Source organism: Leptonychotes weddellii, chromosome 2 (assembly GCF_054177405.1).
Source record: "Leptonychotes weddellii isolate Sample4059 chromosome 2, ASM5417740v2, whole genome shotgun sequence".
NCBI lineage: Eukaryota > Metazoa > Chordata > Mammalia > Carnivora > Phocidae > Leptonychotes > Leptonychotes weddellii.
In genome coordinates this window covers 60,785,810-60,800,396 of record NC_138370.1, presented here as the reverse complement: position 1 = coordinate 60,800,396, position 14,587 = coordinate 60,785,810, and the positions used below count along the sequence as shown (strand labels likewise).

The window sequence follows — 14,587 nt, the reverse complement described above, 5'->3', positions numbered from 1 at the left end:
TTGCTCCGCCCCCCCCCCCCCGCTTGCTTTCTTGTACACCTCCTCCCCACCGTCCATCCGCCACACAGTAGCCAGATTGTCTCTCGAAAGTATAGATCCGATCTCGTCACTCCTGCGTTGAAACCCCTCCAACGGCTTCCCACTGCAGCCAGAATAAAATTTAAGTATGTCACCACAGACTAAAATGTCCTCTTTGATCAGTGTCCTGCCAACAACCTGTGTCACTTTATTTTCTTCCACTTTCTCCTTCGCTCGCTGATACCCTGCCACCCTGGCCTTCCTTTTTTTCGTCAGACTTGCTAAACCCTCTCTTGAATCAAGGATACTGGCTGTTCCTCTGCTTTCCACTTCGTCCCTGGATCATCCTGTGTCTTCCTCTTTCTCAGAATTAGACCTTAAGTCAAATGTCACCTCTTCAAAGACACACTAGTCAGTTAACAGCCGTAGCTAGAGGAACAACTTTTGTCCCACACACCTCACGTTATTTTATTTTTTCATCTTCCTAGCTCACCCCTGTGTCTGAAACGGTGTTTTCTTTATGTGTTTGCTGCCTGCCTCGCCTTGTAGAGTGTCAGCCTCCTGCATATACGTTTTATAGCCCCACTTCCCAGATCAGTGCCTGGAACACAGTAGGAAAGCAATAAGGATTGATTGATTGACAGTCCACTCTTTGATCTGAAAATGAGTCACGACAGCAAGAGAATTGGAAAAGTCCTTGGAGATTGTTGTAATGGTAATAGCCCTGGAGTCTTCCCACATATGCCAGGCAGGGATAAGAACTCAAATCCTTAGAGGATATGACTCTGCTCTCTGGAGGATGTGAGAGTAATAATCTGGAGGATGTGAGAGTAATAATTAGTAAGAGTATTTGCTAATCCATTCATTGCTGTTGCGTGTTCAATAACATAATATATATGCATGAGCACCATGAGGAGTCCTTGGCTGCGTATCTATCCTTAAAACCAAACCTTTGCATAAAAAAAAGTGTATTTTCTGTTTCTTCTATTTTAATTGTTTTCAGACAGTATAAGACAAAACTTTTCCAAATTTTTCCTTTGTTTCATATCTCAAAGTCTGGTTGTCTTAAATCTTGATAGGAGACATTGATATCAGCTGCTCATTTTACTCCCCAAATGTTATTTAGGATCTCGTGTCTTCCAACAGAGGATCATGACACTTTGATATACATTTTCAGCAACCGGAGAAGGCTCATAGCTCAAATCCTTAGATTTATTATTATTTTTTGTGACACCACAAATAATATCCTCTAAGGATTTATTAATATGATGACATATAGGCAATGTTACTAAGCATGCACGTACAGGATTTTACACCATACATAATGTCACCTTTTTTTTAATCAATTATTTTTGATTATAATAGTAATATATGCTTATTTTAGAAAATTTACAATATCCGAAAGTTATGAAGGAAATAAAAATAACTCAATCTCATGATCCAGAGACAGTAACTATTCACATTTTTGTGTTTTTTTCATTATTTCTTAGTATGTGTTTTTATGCACATATGTAAATGATAATGAAAATTTAATCGATGCTGAACATCAATGCATTTGCTAAATTCATTTCTGTCTTTTGTAAACAAATATGGTATGGTTTATTTGTTTTTTTCCTTTTTCAATTTACTTACCTCTTACTCTCATATAGGAAATACTTATGTCTGCTCTAAAGGGCAAGTGGTAGTTAAAATGCTTTATTTAGGCAAGAAATAAGTATTTAATGTGAAATACGTCTAACCACATTTTAAAAGGCTTTCTTTTAAAAACTACTTTATTTTTTTTCCAAATAATAGGAAAATTTAAAAGAGAATAGATAATTTAAATTGAATCAAAAGTCCATGCTTTATGAAATTTAACAACTGGATTGTAAAATAGAGACACAATTCCAGTTCTGTCAAAGTTTGGGACAAACAGTAGACTCTATTGGAAATTGTACAAGTATAAAACCTAATTATTTCTTTGGAGAACTTTACTAGTAATACATTGAAACCTAGGGTGACACTTCTCAAAAAATAAAAGAATATCAAACGTAACATCCCTGATATACTTACAAAACACTTGTAAATTTAGGACACAGAATACATACCCCACGCACACAAAAAATCCTTAACTTCAAACCTTGCCTTTCACTTCCAATTCTAATCAGTAATTTAGAATGTTGCTGTGTCATGACAGTTATACATTCCTTTATTCTAAATGTCATGAGAAATTTTATTTTCGGGGACAATGTTCTGCCTTCTTGTTTGATCTTACTGCAGTGCAGAAAACGGAGACGAGACTAAGTTCCAGGTCAGTGGATTAATAAGACAGGTTTATGTGGTGATCCAGGGATCATTAAAGACAAAAATGGCTCGTGGGGGATATAAATGGATACTGCCCAGGGTGGGTGGGGAAGTGGACCCAGGAACTCCTATTTGCAAGAAACATCTGAGAACCTAGTAACAGAGAAACAGGACTTGGATTCTATAAGGGGAAGGAACAGAGAAAAGAAAGAGAATATGGAGAGATGACAGAAGAAAGGAGAGTTAATGCAACAATTCGGGGAAAATGGTATTGGATTGAGAGAGAGTAAAGAAAAACTCCCACTGTATGTGGACATCTGCCCTGAGACTGTTGCTTTTCTTGGGTCTGACCTCCATCAGGCTTTCATCTAAATGGTAGTATTTTTCCAACCTGTTTTCCTTAAAAATTCTGATCTTTTTGGGACACCTGGGTGGCACAGTCGGTTAAGCGTCCGACTCATAGTTTCAGCTCGGGTTGTGATCTCAGGGTGGTGATCTCAGAGTCGTCAGATTGAGCCCCGCGTCGGGCTCCCACTCAGCAAAGAGTCTGCCTAAGATTCTTTTCTCCCTCTGCCCTTCCTCCCTGCACGCTCTCTGTCTCTCAAATAAATAAATAAATCTTTTTAAAAAATCTGATTTTTTTCTTGAAGATGATTTAATGAACATTTCTAACTTCATGATACTCTAATTGTGTTTATCTGTAAGTTTCTTAAAGCATAGAATTTGTATTCAGAAGACATGCTGTACAGCTAAACACAGCTCTCCAGATGTGCCTTCGTGAGCAAGGCACCTCAATTCAAATGGTATACTTTAAGGCCACTTCTAAGTGCTGAATATTTTATATAAACTCAAATGTAAGGTTAATATTGTAATTACCGAAAAAAAAAAATATTGTAATTACCGTATTCAATAGAAGATGCTGGGTTGATGTGGACAGAAAAAAGAAAGATCTTAATTACCTATAATTTTATTATTGTTGTTTATCAAACCTTTATAGTTTTATGCATTTTTATAATTAATTTTTAAACATTTTAAACCTACAGAAAAAAAATCAAAGAAAATGTGACACCCATGTGGCCAATACTAATATTTAATAAATGTCAGTATGTTACCATTTTTGTTTCAGATCCCTATTTTATAAAAAAAAAAAAAATATTCTAGCCCCCCCAACTGTCTGACATGTTGGACTCTATGCCCCTTAGGGTTGGTAGGAGCAGCTGAGAACATACATTTCCCACAGACAGGCAGGCTCCCAAAGAGAGGCAGGAAGGCACTGAGAAGAGCATGCTCAGCAGCTTCTCCCAAACTCGCTACCAGGAAAGAAAGTGGGCAGAGAGAAGCCAAGAGTGTAACTCTCATTTAGGTTCCACCAGAGAAAAACAGATGTCCATTCAACCTATCCATATCCTTTGCCGACTTGCCTTAAATCTGCTGCATATTATGTTTTTGAGATTTTTTTTTTTTTTTGATGAATTGGAAACCTAGTTCATTTATTTAAACTATTCCTAATGCAGCGGCATGCAGGTAAACCAGCACTGGGAGTAAAGTGGAGAATCTTTGATTTTTTGCATTTACCGATTTCTATGGTGTATGTACTCCCACCACAGCAGGTTTCAGCTACAGATGGAGTTAATTGGCTCATAAAATTCCTGAATGTTTAGCTGTTGGCTCTCATAAGCCAGTATGAGCCAGGTCTAGCATTCACTATATGTGCATGTGATATAAAATGTATTCTAGAGTATGAATAAGCCATGTATATCTACAAGACACCTACAAATGGTATTCCCAGATCACAGGCAATATCCAGTTTAGCTTTACTAAGCATCAATTAGCTGTCCAAATTGGTCTTACCGATCTATACCCCACCAACAGTATATGAAGGTTTCTATTCCCTAAATGTTACCAATATGATGAGTGTTAACTGATAATAAATTGATGCTTAACCAATCATGTTTAATCTATTTACTTCATCTTCACAGCTGTCCTAAGAGACCTGCACTATTATTACTCCATCTTAAAAGCTAGAAAACTGACATCTTTGCTGCTATTCCAGCCTAGATCTACCAGACTTTGAAGCTTATCATTTTAATACTATGGAATTCTGTAACTTCTCATTATATTTTACCCCATATTATGCCTTATAAATAAGAGACACTCAGATATTTATGGATCATGACTAAAGCATCATTTCATTAATTATTTTGCAGATTACATATTTACTGATGAGTTTTTCAAAATTAGCTAATTGAATATTCACCTGTTCTTTTCTACTTGAGGTCTGTCATTTTTGAAACCTGGATTTCTATTCTGTTGGTTTCTCCAGTACATAGAGAGGCGTCTCAGTACCAAATTTAATGCAGCACCATCATGCTATTACATTTAGGCATGACATCACAAACAGATGAGTCGGAGGCCATGGTCTGGTTGGGCAGATATAAGTGGTTTTCTGGGGAAGCTGGTTTAGGGCCCAGAACTGTCAACATTTTCCATCCTGAATACATATGCCTGAATAATAGGTCAGAGAAATGCTTCTTAAGTTTGCATTTGACAAAAAGCTAGGGAAGCAAATAGAAAGAAGAGCCAGTAACTTCATCAGTAGGATTGGAACTTAAAATGAATTTAACTCATATGTGGAATTTAAGAAACAAAACAAATGAGCAAAGGGGGAAAAAGAGAGAGAGAGACAGGCAAACCAAGACATAGACCCTTAACCGCAGAGAGCAAACTGATGGTTACCAGACGGGAGGAGGGTGGAGGATGGGTGAAATAGGTGGAGGGGATTAAGGAGGACACTTGTGATGAGCACCGATGGAAATATTGAACCTAATATCACACTGTATGTTAACTAACTGGGATATAGATAAAAACTTTAAAAATAAACTAAAAACAAATACAATAAAATGAGTTTACTATAATGGATATGTAGTTAGTAGCAGATAATAAAATGCGGTAAACAGATACATTTAAGAAGAAATATTTCAAATACCAGATAGTAAGAAGAGTGTCAGTTTGTACAATTAAATCTCCTTTTAGTCGTACTAACCTAGAATTCTTAAAAATTCTATTGAGAGATTCAAATGTTATTCTTTGATTATATATATATATCTTATCGATATATACCTATATCTATATATCTTATATAGAACTTCTCTTTTACAACTTCTTTTTTTTTTATAGATTTTTTAATTTATTCATTCGAGACACAGAGATGCAGAGAGAGAGAGAGAGCAGGAGCAGGGGGAGAAGCAGAGGGAGGGAGAGAAGCAGACTCCCCGCTGAGCAGGGAGCCTGATGTGGGGCTCAATCCAGGACCCTGGGAGCCACCCAGGCACCCCTCTTTTACAACTCCTTGCCCTTGACTACTTTTCTATAATATTTATGAAATAAATGAATCAATAAATGGACAATGTCTTTTCTCTTTCAACTTAGGAAGCCTTATTCTATAAAACTATGTTTATGCATGGGCTTGGGGGTCTTTTGCTATTATTAGAGTTTGGGATTATTTTGGTTTTTTCCCCACTATTGTGAATTTACTGTTATATGAATTATTGGTTATATCTTTACAAAAATATTTTATAAATTTTTTTCCTAATATGAGTGAAATATATTATTTGGTAGAATTTTTTTTGGTATTGTGAATTGATTCTTCATTGTTCTTCTGTAAAGATTTTTTTAAAAATCATTATGATCATTCTGTCAATCACACTGAAAATGATTGGTTTATTAATACAGAGATTCCCCAGCTTTTGATGATTAACTTAATGATTTTTCAACTTCACAATGGTGGGAAAACTATACATTCAGTAGAAACCATAGTTTGAATTCTAATTTTTGATCTTTTCCCTAACTAGAGATATGCCACATGACACTCTTATTCGCAATCGGGGAATAAACAACCAATACACTTACAACCATTCTGTTTTTCACTTTCAATAAAATATTGAATAAATTATATGAGATATTAAACATTTTATTATAAAGTAGTCTGTTTGTTAGAGGATTTTGCCCAACTGAAGGCTACTTTAAGTGTTCTGAGCACATTAAGACAGGCCAGGTCAAGCTATGATGTTCCGTAGGTTACATGGTTAGGTGTGTTAAATGCATTTTCAACTTATGGTATTTTCAACTTATTAATATGTAACCCCATCATAAGTCAAGGAAGATCTGTATTCTCAGGAATATTGATTTAGTTGGTTGTTTTTTCTTGCATAGACAGTTTTATCAGTATTAAATTTTAATATTAATATTTTTATTTTAATCTTCATTAATATTTTTATTTTAATCTTTTCAGATTACTCAAAGACTGCCCTGATTTTGTGTTTACCCCTCGATCAAGGGAAGAACTTCCACCAAACTTCCCCAGTGAAATTCCTGGAATCTGTCATTTCCTGGAAGCTTATCAACCAGTAACAAATTCAAAACCATGGTTCCAGAAGAAAGATGTTGAAGATGGCAATGCCAATTTCTTAGGCAAAGCCTCAGGAATAGATTAGCAAAATATATATCTGATTATTAGTCCTTGGGTTTTGACTCCTGTGAGCATGGGTGGAATCTCTAAAAGCACTTTACGATTGCAGATGACTAAGAACAGTATTAAAATTTCAGGAGCTAAGTCAGGATCTACTTTTTCTTCCACTTAACATGACAAAAATGTATTTACTTCGATACTCAAGTCTTTAGAGGGAAAAAAAAAAGGAAAGAAACCTCAAAAATGGCATTTGGGGTTTATTTCTGTTACTATACCCACTACACTTATTATCTGTACTCACAATTCAGCACATGTACATCTATCAGGTAATTGCAGTGTCCTGACCTGCACAGCCTGATGGAATGACCCGCAGTCTTGTGTCATGGTGGAATGCCATGGTTGTAAAAGTGCATTTGTGATAGTGTGACCTCCAAAAAGCTTTCCAAATAGAAATTAGAGTCTTTGATACCATAAGCTCTTTGAACCTTTCAGCTCTGCATTTTATTACATTTCTTCCTTTCACTGTTGGTGTATATAACAAAATAGGTTGAATATTTTTTCTGTTGCACTTTTTCTTCTTTTTTAAGAAAATAAGCAATTATGGGTTAGATGCAATATGAATATAAAGTAGTTCTTCTATAAATATCAAAGATTGTTTTATAAAAATATCTGCCATAACGTAATGTGTCATATCAATAAATACTGCCTTTTGTTTGACATTTTTCTATTCTGCACTTTGGTAAAGGCTATTTTAATTCATATTAACAATTTAATTCCTATTAATTCATTTTTGTATCATAACATTCAGGATAAAAGAGGGTTACAGCCTATATTAAAATGCAATAATATCATTCTAATTTAATTTAGAGAAGCAACATGAAAGTAAAGTAAGAATCCAGGGGATATACCATAATGTCCAGAAGTAAAACATTTAAACACACACACAGAAATTTAGATCTATTTCAGCAGACATCCTGCATTGCCATGCTGAGCCGTATAAAGTTCCAATAAGAAAATCTAAGTTCAGAAGTGGGAATTGAGACTTGTTCTTCTTGCTAATAGCTTATTTTTAAATATTTGCATTGGACACTTTGGTGTGTATATGTGTCTTAAGAATCATCAAGTTTTTTTCTCTAAGTACACATTTGTGAATGTTTTTATTCTAGTTGAATGATCTCAATGATATTTTTTAAAGAGAATGTTAGTATTGATGAAGAAAATGATGCTATGATTTCATTAGGAAAATTCTCAAACATTTTTCTGGAGCTGGAACTTCTATTTTTAATGATATTAGTGTAAGCTCTCTGAAGAACTAAATAACCTACAGAGTTTGGTTTGGGATAAGGATCTGATTTTAGGGGCGCCTGGGTGGCTCAGTTGTTAAGCGTCTGCTTTCGGCTCAGGTCATGATCCCAGGGTCCTGGGATCGAGCCCCGCATCGGGCTCCCTGCTCGACGGGAAGCCTGCTTGTCTCTCTCCCACTCCCCCTGCTTGTGTTCCCTCTCTGTGTCTCTCTCTGTTAAATAAATAAAATCTTTTAAAAAAAAAAGGATCTGATTTTAAAAAGAGCTCCATTTCAAAAGAGGAGAAAGATGAACATTATAATTTTTAAATCAGTATTGGCAGAGTCATAGATACACTAGCCTGGTGACCTCAGGAATAAAAAGTGATTACTGATTGTCCTCTAGTATCCCAAGTTTACTACGACAGATACAACAATTTAGTGAATGATATCCCAACCTCTTGAAGCACTGATTGTATCTTATTAAATACCAATCCTATCATTGGAAAGTACCATAGGCCTTGGGAAAATAGAGTTATAGTCTCACAATTATATGAAGTTAATAAAAACATTTTAAAGAAAAATAAAGACTTAAATACATTTTTCTTTCTGGAACTGAACCCTTATTACAGCAAAAATGATATGAATTAAAGGAAATTAAAAAGCATAAAACAGGGCACCTGGGTGGCTCAGTTGGTTAAGCCACTGCCTTCGGCTCAGGTCATGATCCTGGAGTCCCGGGATCGAGTCCCGCATCGGGCTCCTTGCTCGGCAGGGAGTCTGCTGCTCCCTCTGACCCTACCCCTTCTCATGCTCTCTCTCTCTATCTCATTCTCTCTCTCAAATAAATAAAATCTATAAAAAATAAAAAAAAGCATAAAACACAATGTCTCTTTATCAAATTTTTAAACACCCCGTTTGATAATAATTTGTCTTCTAAGTTTGTAAGTTAATTAAGATTCAAAAAATATTTTCTCTGTATACACACCTACAGAACCAATGGAAGAAAATGTAAACGTGAGTAAAAGGTATATAGGAACTCCTTGTACTATTGCTGTAACTATTCCATAAGTTTGAAATCTTACCTAAATAAAAGTTACCAAAAATGTAATTTCACAGAGAAATTAAATCTTCTGTGATAGATACTCTGGCCAGCCTACAAAGGCTCATTAATTATGGAATACTTTAGGGATCTTATAATGAACATACATTTCCATGATAGAATGTATTCAAAATTGACAGTGTGGATGCTAAAAAAATTAAGGAAACCCTTTTTTCTCTCTAGCTTATCCACTTTGGAGGGTAGCAATTATGGAGACATTTTCAGATCCAGACCACTGATGGTAGCCAGGGACAGAGAGCCTAGAGGGTAAGTTTTCAAGGAAAGTAAGAGATCAAACCAGCAGCTCTGAAGTTAGGAGTGAAATTGAGGATGGAGGAAAGAATGGACAGAGAGGGTGTATGACAGGGTTGGGGGCTGAGGGTTCTGAATATTGTTGCCAGGTTAACTTTTTGAAAAAGTAATGTGGGTCCCAAGAGTGCTTCCCAATCAGCCTGTTTTTCCTAATTCCCTGGAATTCCAGGAACTGTTCCTTCTGTTCTGGTCTTATTGTTTCCATCCATGGCTTCTTGTTCCTTCTATATCTCAAAAGAAAATGATTCGTGCTATTTCCTGAGTTTGAACACACAGATATGAACATAAAGGTGGCGTGTCTGGTATTGGAATTTCATATTATCTAAAGGCCATTAGTCCTTCAGATCCTTTGGTGGGAAGGAAGGAAAAGTTGCTTTAACGTTTTACTAACCTTTCCTCCAAATACTTCATATTGCCAGTCATGCCCAGGCAGACCCTTCGAAGCATGTCCTATGGTTAAGTCAGAAGCAGTCATAGAATGGGGAAGGGTGTTCTATGGCAGGTCTAGCAAGTGAATGAGGTGAACAAAGGGGACTGTTTACTCCACATAGTGGGTTTGGGGGTTAGACATGGCTCCCTGAGACTCCCCAAATGGGAAAGTGCCCAACTGGAGCTTTACATGCAGAGCCCCAGTGAAGTCTGGGGCTATATAATGCTTTAAAGTAACTTTCAAATTGCTGTTAAAACAACAGTTAATAGTCCCAAAAAGAATGGGTTAATGAATTATTGTAGTAGTTTTAAGTGCAGGGATTTTACCTGGATAAATCATTATTAAAAAGTGAAAAGGAATCTCTCACACATCCTCACTGGGGTGCCTTGATGGATCATGAACCTTTACTGAATAATAAAGCATAAAGTGTGTTTTGCCTGACTGCGCACTTTAATGCTACTTCACTCTTTATATGCTGGACCTGGAAAGTTAAATAAAGGCAGATTTGAAAGGTAGAAGGATTGGGGGATATGATGGGTGTATGAGATGGGAGGGCGGTCACTGGAAGGAGCTAGGCCAGAGGTGTTACAATTCCTATGTTGACGGACTTACCATCCTCTGCAAAGCAAGAACACAATGCTGCAGAGACCATAGAGAAGTGCAATCCCCTTGTCTAAATACAAGCTAAAAGCAGGGCCAGCTCGCTTTATTAAGCTGAGAACACCAAAATGTACTTTAATCAAAGTTTACAGTGTTAAAATGTACATTTGTGGTTAGGATTCTTCATAAAGCTTGGGAAATCTTCGCATTCTCTAGTGAGACAGGGAAGAATCACTCCTGTCCTGAAGAGCATAAGCTTATGGAAGTAATTAGTCCTTCATCGTCTTTGTTGCACTCAGATTCCTTTTGCTCTTAGTATGTTTGCTTCCAGATTTTAGACAAAGTGCAGCTTCCTTTTAAGTGCTCCTTTTATTATGTTGATGATATGCACTCATTTGGTATTCTTACTTTCATCCACTTCAAACATTTTACATTTTGTTGCCATCTATAGATTTCCTGTGAAGCAGCTTTGCTCTTAACCTGTCACACCTGCATCTGTTCTGACTATATCTCACACAATCTATACTCTTTTTCATCCAAAGCTATTCTCTTACCTATGCCCAATTCTATTCAGTGCCTGCAAAAATAAATAAATAATACTATTTTTTTTAAATAGCATAGGATCATAAATGCATAGATTCTCATTTCAAAAAATAATAAAAATAAACTAAGCAAATGGAGAAAAAAGGTGATATTCTAAAAGCCAGGCTCCTTTTATCATCAGAGCAGACTCTTTTTCCACTATAATGAACTTTGTTTCAGGAAAAGGTTAATATCACTTCTCGGCCTTTTGGCTAAGATCAAGTGTAGTATCTATTCTTATCAGTTTAATATTTTGGATTTAAACACTGGGATAAAAATCAGGACAAAATTTAGATGGCAGATCTAGGACTTCCCAGATACTCTGGTGAAGATTTTGGGTAAGGTGGTGCTGCCTTTCAATTTTTTAGTATTTAATGTCAAAATATTACCTTGCAAATAAACCTTACAGATTGTGAAGAAATTTGCTTGGCAAGAAATGACTTTGCATAATGTCCAAATCTTAAAGTATCTGCTAAGATGGTTGTTTAGTCTGAAATGTTGCCAAATCCATTTGTATCGAAGAAAGAACTCTGAGGTAGTCTCACAGAAAATTAAAACAAAGCGAAACAAAAATGTTGCTACAGCAGCTGGACAATCCGATGTATTACACAGCAAGAATAAACGAGGCAAAACTGAAGCCTTCTGGAAAGTTATAGTGATAGTGGTCACGGAATTCTATGCATTCAGTAATAGTGATGCCCAGTGAAGCAGGGATATGCAGCATCTAGGCACTGTTCAATCACAATTAGCTGCCTTCTTCCCCAAATAAATAGTGTCTTGGAAAGTTGAAGTGAATAAAAATATATTAGTATTTGAGAATGTACTATTCCTTCACCTCCTTCCACATGTTAATTAAAGATGGCTTGCAAAATCTTATGACAACTTGATATTCACTCATCTAGAGTAGTGTTCTTCAATCTTGGGATTCCTGCACAGCATTAGTAAAATATTTTAATGCACTGACACTCTATTATAAATACATAAGCATAAATGTAAATATTATTAAGATTTATGATAAATAAAATGTGCTGCCCTCAATCTGATATACTATGATATAGTGGTAAAACTTATTTTATTTTTTAAATGAGCACGAATATAAATAAAAATTCTAGTATTTTCTTTACTTAGCCGCAGTGAATCATCTTTATATTTTACTTTGGAAACTGCTACAATAAGCTAGTGGGTCTTCATTTTCACTTCACATATCACTATAAAAACTGGATAAAAGATGAAAGTACAAAACATCACCCGTCCTAAAATGTGCATATGACCTTATACCCTAAGACTTATCTGTATTTCCAGAGTTTCGGAGGCTCCCTGGATTCTAGTGCTAGAACACCACAGTGCGGTAGCATAACCCTCAAACTTAAGAACTTATTATCAAGAGAAGAAAAAATGTAAATACTATTTGAAATGCAAAGTGTATAACTGGGAAAAATCAGTACCTTTTGCTTTAGGTGTAACCATTTTTGATTTTTGAGGAATAAAGGGAATTAGTTTATTTGGTCCTACTCTGTGGAATGATTCATGGGGCTTCGCATACAGGCAACTAAAGTTTTCTTTCCAGCAAATTTTTAACATATAACCTATTTTTCTCCAGTTTTTGGTAAATGTGCATTGCTACAGGTATCTCATTTTTTTTCTAATTTAAATATTTCTTTTCATTTTTCTTCTATGTAAAATAGAATCAGCTATTGGACCTTGTGTTGAAAACTTGCTTGATACTAACAACACTCCTTTTATTATTACTGTCACAGTTGCTTTAAATAACACATTTATTTTGAGTTCTGCTTCTGGCAGAGTTGCAAAATCTATCAAAAAGTTATCCTGTGTCTAAGCTTGTTAGATATTGCTGCCACATAAATATTGTAATAAAAGTGTTAATAAAAATCTTTTTAAAATTTAAAATGAGTGCTGTTTAAAAAGAAAAAAATGAACTGTCGAGTCAAGTAAAAGCAATGTTGTTCCAAGTCATGCAAACTCATTTCTTCTGATGTAGGTCTTGCTGCTACCGATATAAGAAACCTCCAACACAACAGTGTGGAAAAACAGGACCAACAACTGTTATCCCTCTTCAAAAATTACTGTCAAATATGGCACTAACATAACCAAAATACATTTCTTTAGATATGTAAAGCTCCTATTTTCAATAAAACTCATATCCAAGGTTTTCAAATCACCCATAAAGTCAAAATTTTTAAAAATAACCTAAACAAGAATAAAACTGTATTCTGCCTATCCAAGTGTAATGGTTAGTAGTACAAGCTCTGGGGACAATCTGTCTCAGCTACATTCTACTAAAAAAGCAATTTTCCATCACTGCCTTTGTAGTTCGTAGAGAAACAGGAGTACAGACTGCCTTTGGTCTACACTATCTTTTCATGATGTTTGTATAGGAACCCAATTTAGAAAATCAAGATGACATTTCCTTTGAGCAAAAAGGCAGGCATATTTAGTGACCGTTATAAAAATCTGTGTCCCTAAACTCAGGGCTTCTTTCCTATAATGAGACCCATTTTATGTGCAGGGGTCACTTGGTTCTCTTCACATTGTCGTGCAGCAACTGGGGCCCAGCGGTGCCTGGGTGGCTCAGTCAGTTAAGTGTCTGCCTTTGGCATGGGTCATGATCTCAGGGTCCTGGGATGGAGCCCTGCATTGGGCTCCCTGTTCAGTGGGGAGTCTGCTTCTCCCTCTCCCTCTCTGCTCTCTCTCTCTCTCAAGCTCTCTCTCTCTCTCTCAAATAAATAAAATCTTAAAAAAAAAAAAAAGAAAGAAATTGGGGCCCAGGGAACCAGTACAAGATCAAGCTGATACTCTCTGTCTGCTATCATAGTTGTGAGAAATGAAGTCTTTAATCTCTGACCCAGGAATTTTGTGTCTTCTACCAGCATCCATGAAATTGTGGCAGTTTAACTTGTTAATTTGCAACTGAAGTAAAATCTCACTCCTCATAGTTATTGACAGTTTTGGCAATGAGAATGGGATGCTGACAGAGACATGGCTTCCTGGAAGAAGGATTATGAAGGTCTTGTGGGCTGATTAACAGGATTTGAGGGAAGAGTCTGTGGGAATCGGTGACAAGCATGGTGACCAAATCATATGTTCAGCAGGGTGATAAATGGTCCTCCATTTTGTTGTTTGCTAGTGAGGAAGAATTAGGGAGGAATTTTTCATGTCAAGTATCAGAAAGGAGGCTCAAAGCCAGTTGCCTGAACAGTGGCTTAGTTGTTGCTTGTACTCCTCCAAGTGAGAAGACTTTCCCAATCAGGCTGCCAGCCTCAAGTCTACCTCATTATCCAAACTGATGCAAAGATCAGTCCTGGGTTAAAGGAAATTTACAACCCTCTTTAGACAATAGTTACAGAGGTGTACATTTACATTCAAAGCAAAGGAAAGAAATCTGCATGCCCTATGAGCATGAATCAGGTGAATCATTAAAATTTCAGTTAGTTCACTTGGGAGATGAGTGTGCTAGATGCACAATGCTTGTTAAGGTAGAATGGCAGCTGC

The 14,587-nt window shown here is 36.2% G+C and overlaps 1 protein-coding gene and 1 non-coding gene across 10 annotated transcripts in view; both read left to right on the top strand.

Annotated features, from left to right (window-relative positions):
- Window positions 1-12,985, top strand: part of GUCY1A1 (guanylate cyclase 1 soluble subunit alpha 1) — a 63,899-nt gene extending 50,914 nt beyond the window's left edge. For all 9 annotated transcript variants that reach the window (XM_081811575.1, XM_031026482.2, XM_006727270.3 and 6 more), the window contains one exon: window positions 6,593-12,985. In XM_081811575.1, coding sequence (XP_081667701.1) covers window positions 6,593-6,794 — 202 coding nt within the window. In that variant the 3' untranslated portion in view covers window positions 6,795-12,985. The remainder of the gene's footprint in view (window positions 1-6,592) is intronic.
- On the top strand, window positions 11,270-11,463 carry LOC115940448 (U2 spliceosomal RNA). The gene has a single exon (XR_004075195.1). It is a non-coding gene; the product is annotated as a U2 spliceosomal RNA (small nuclear RNA).
- Window positions 12,986-14,587: the final 1,602 nt, after the last annotated feature.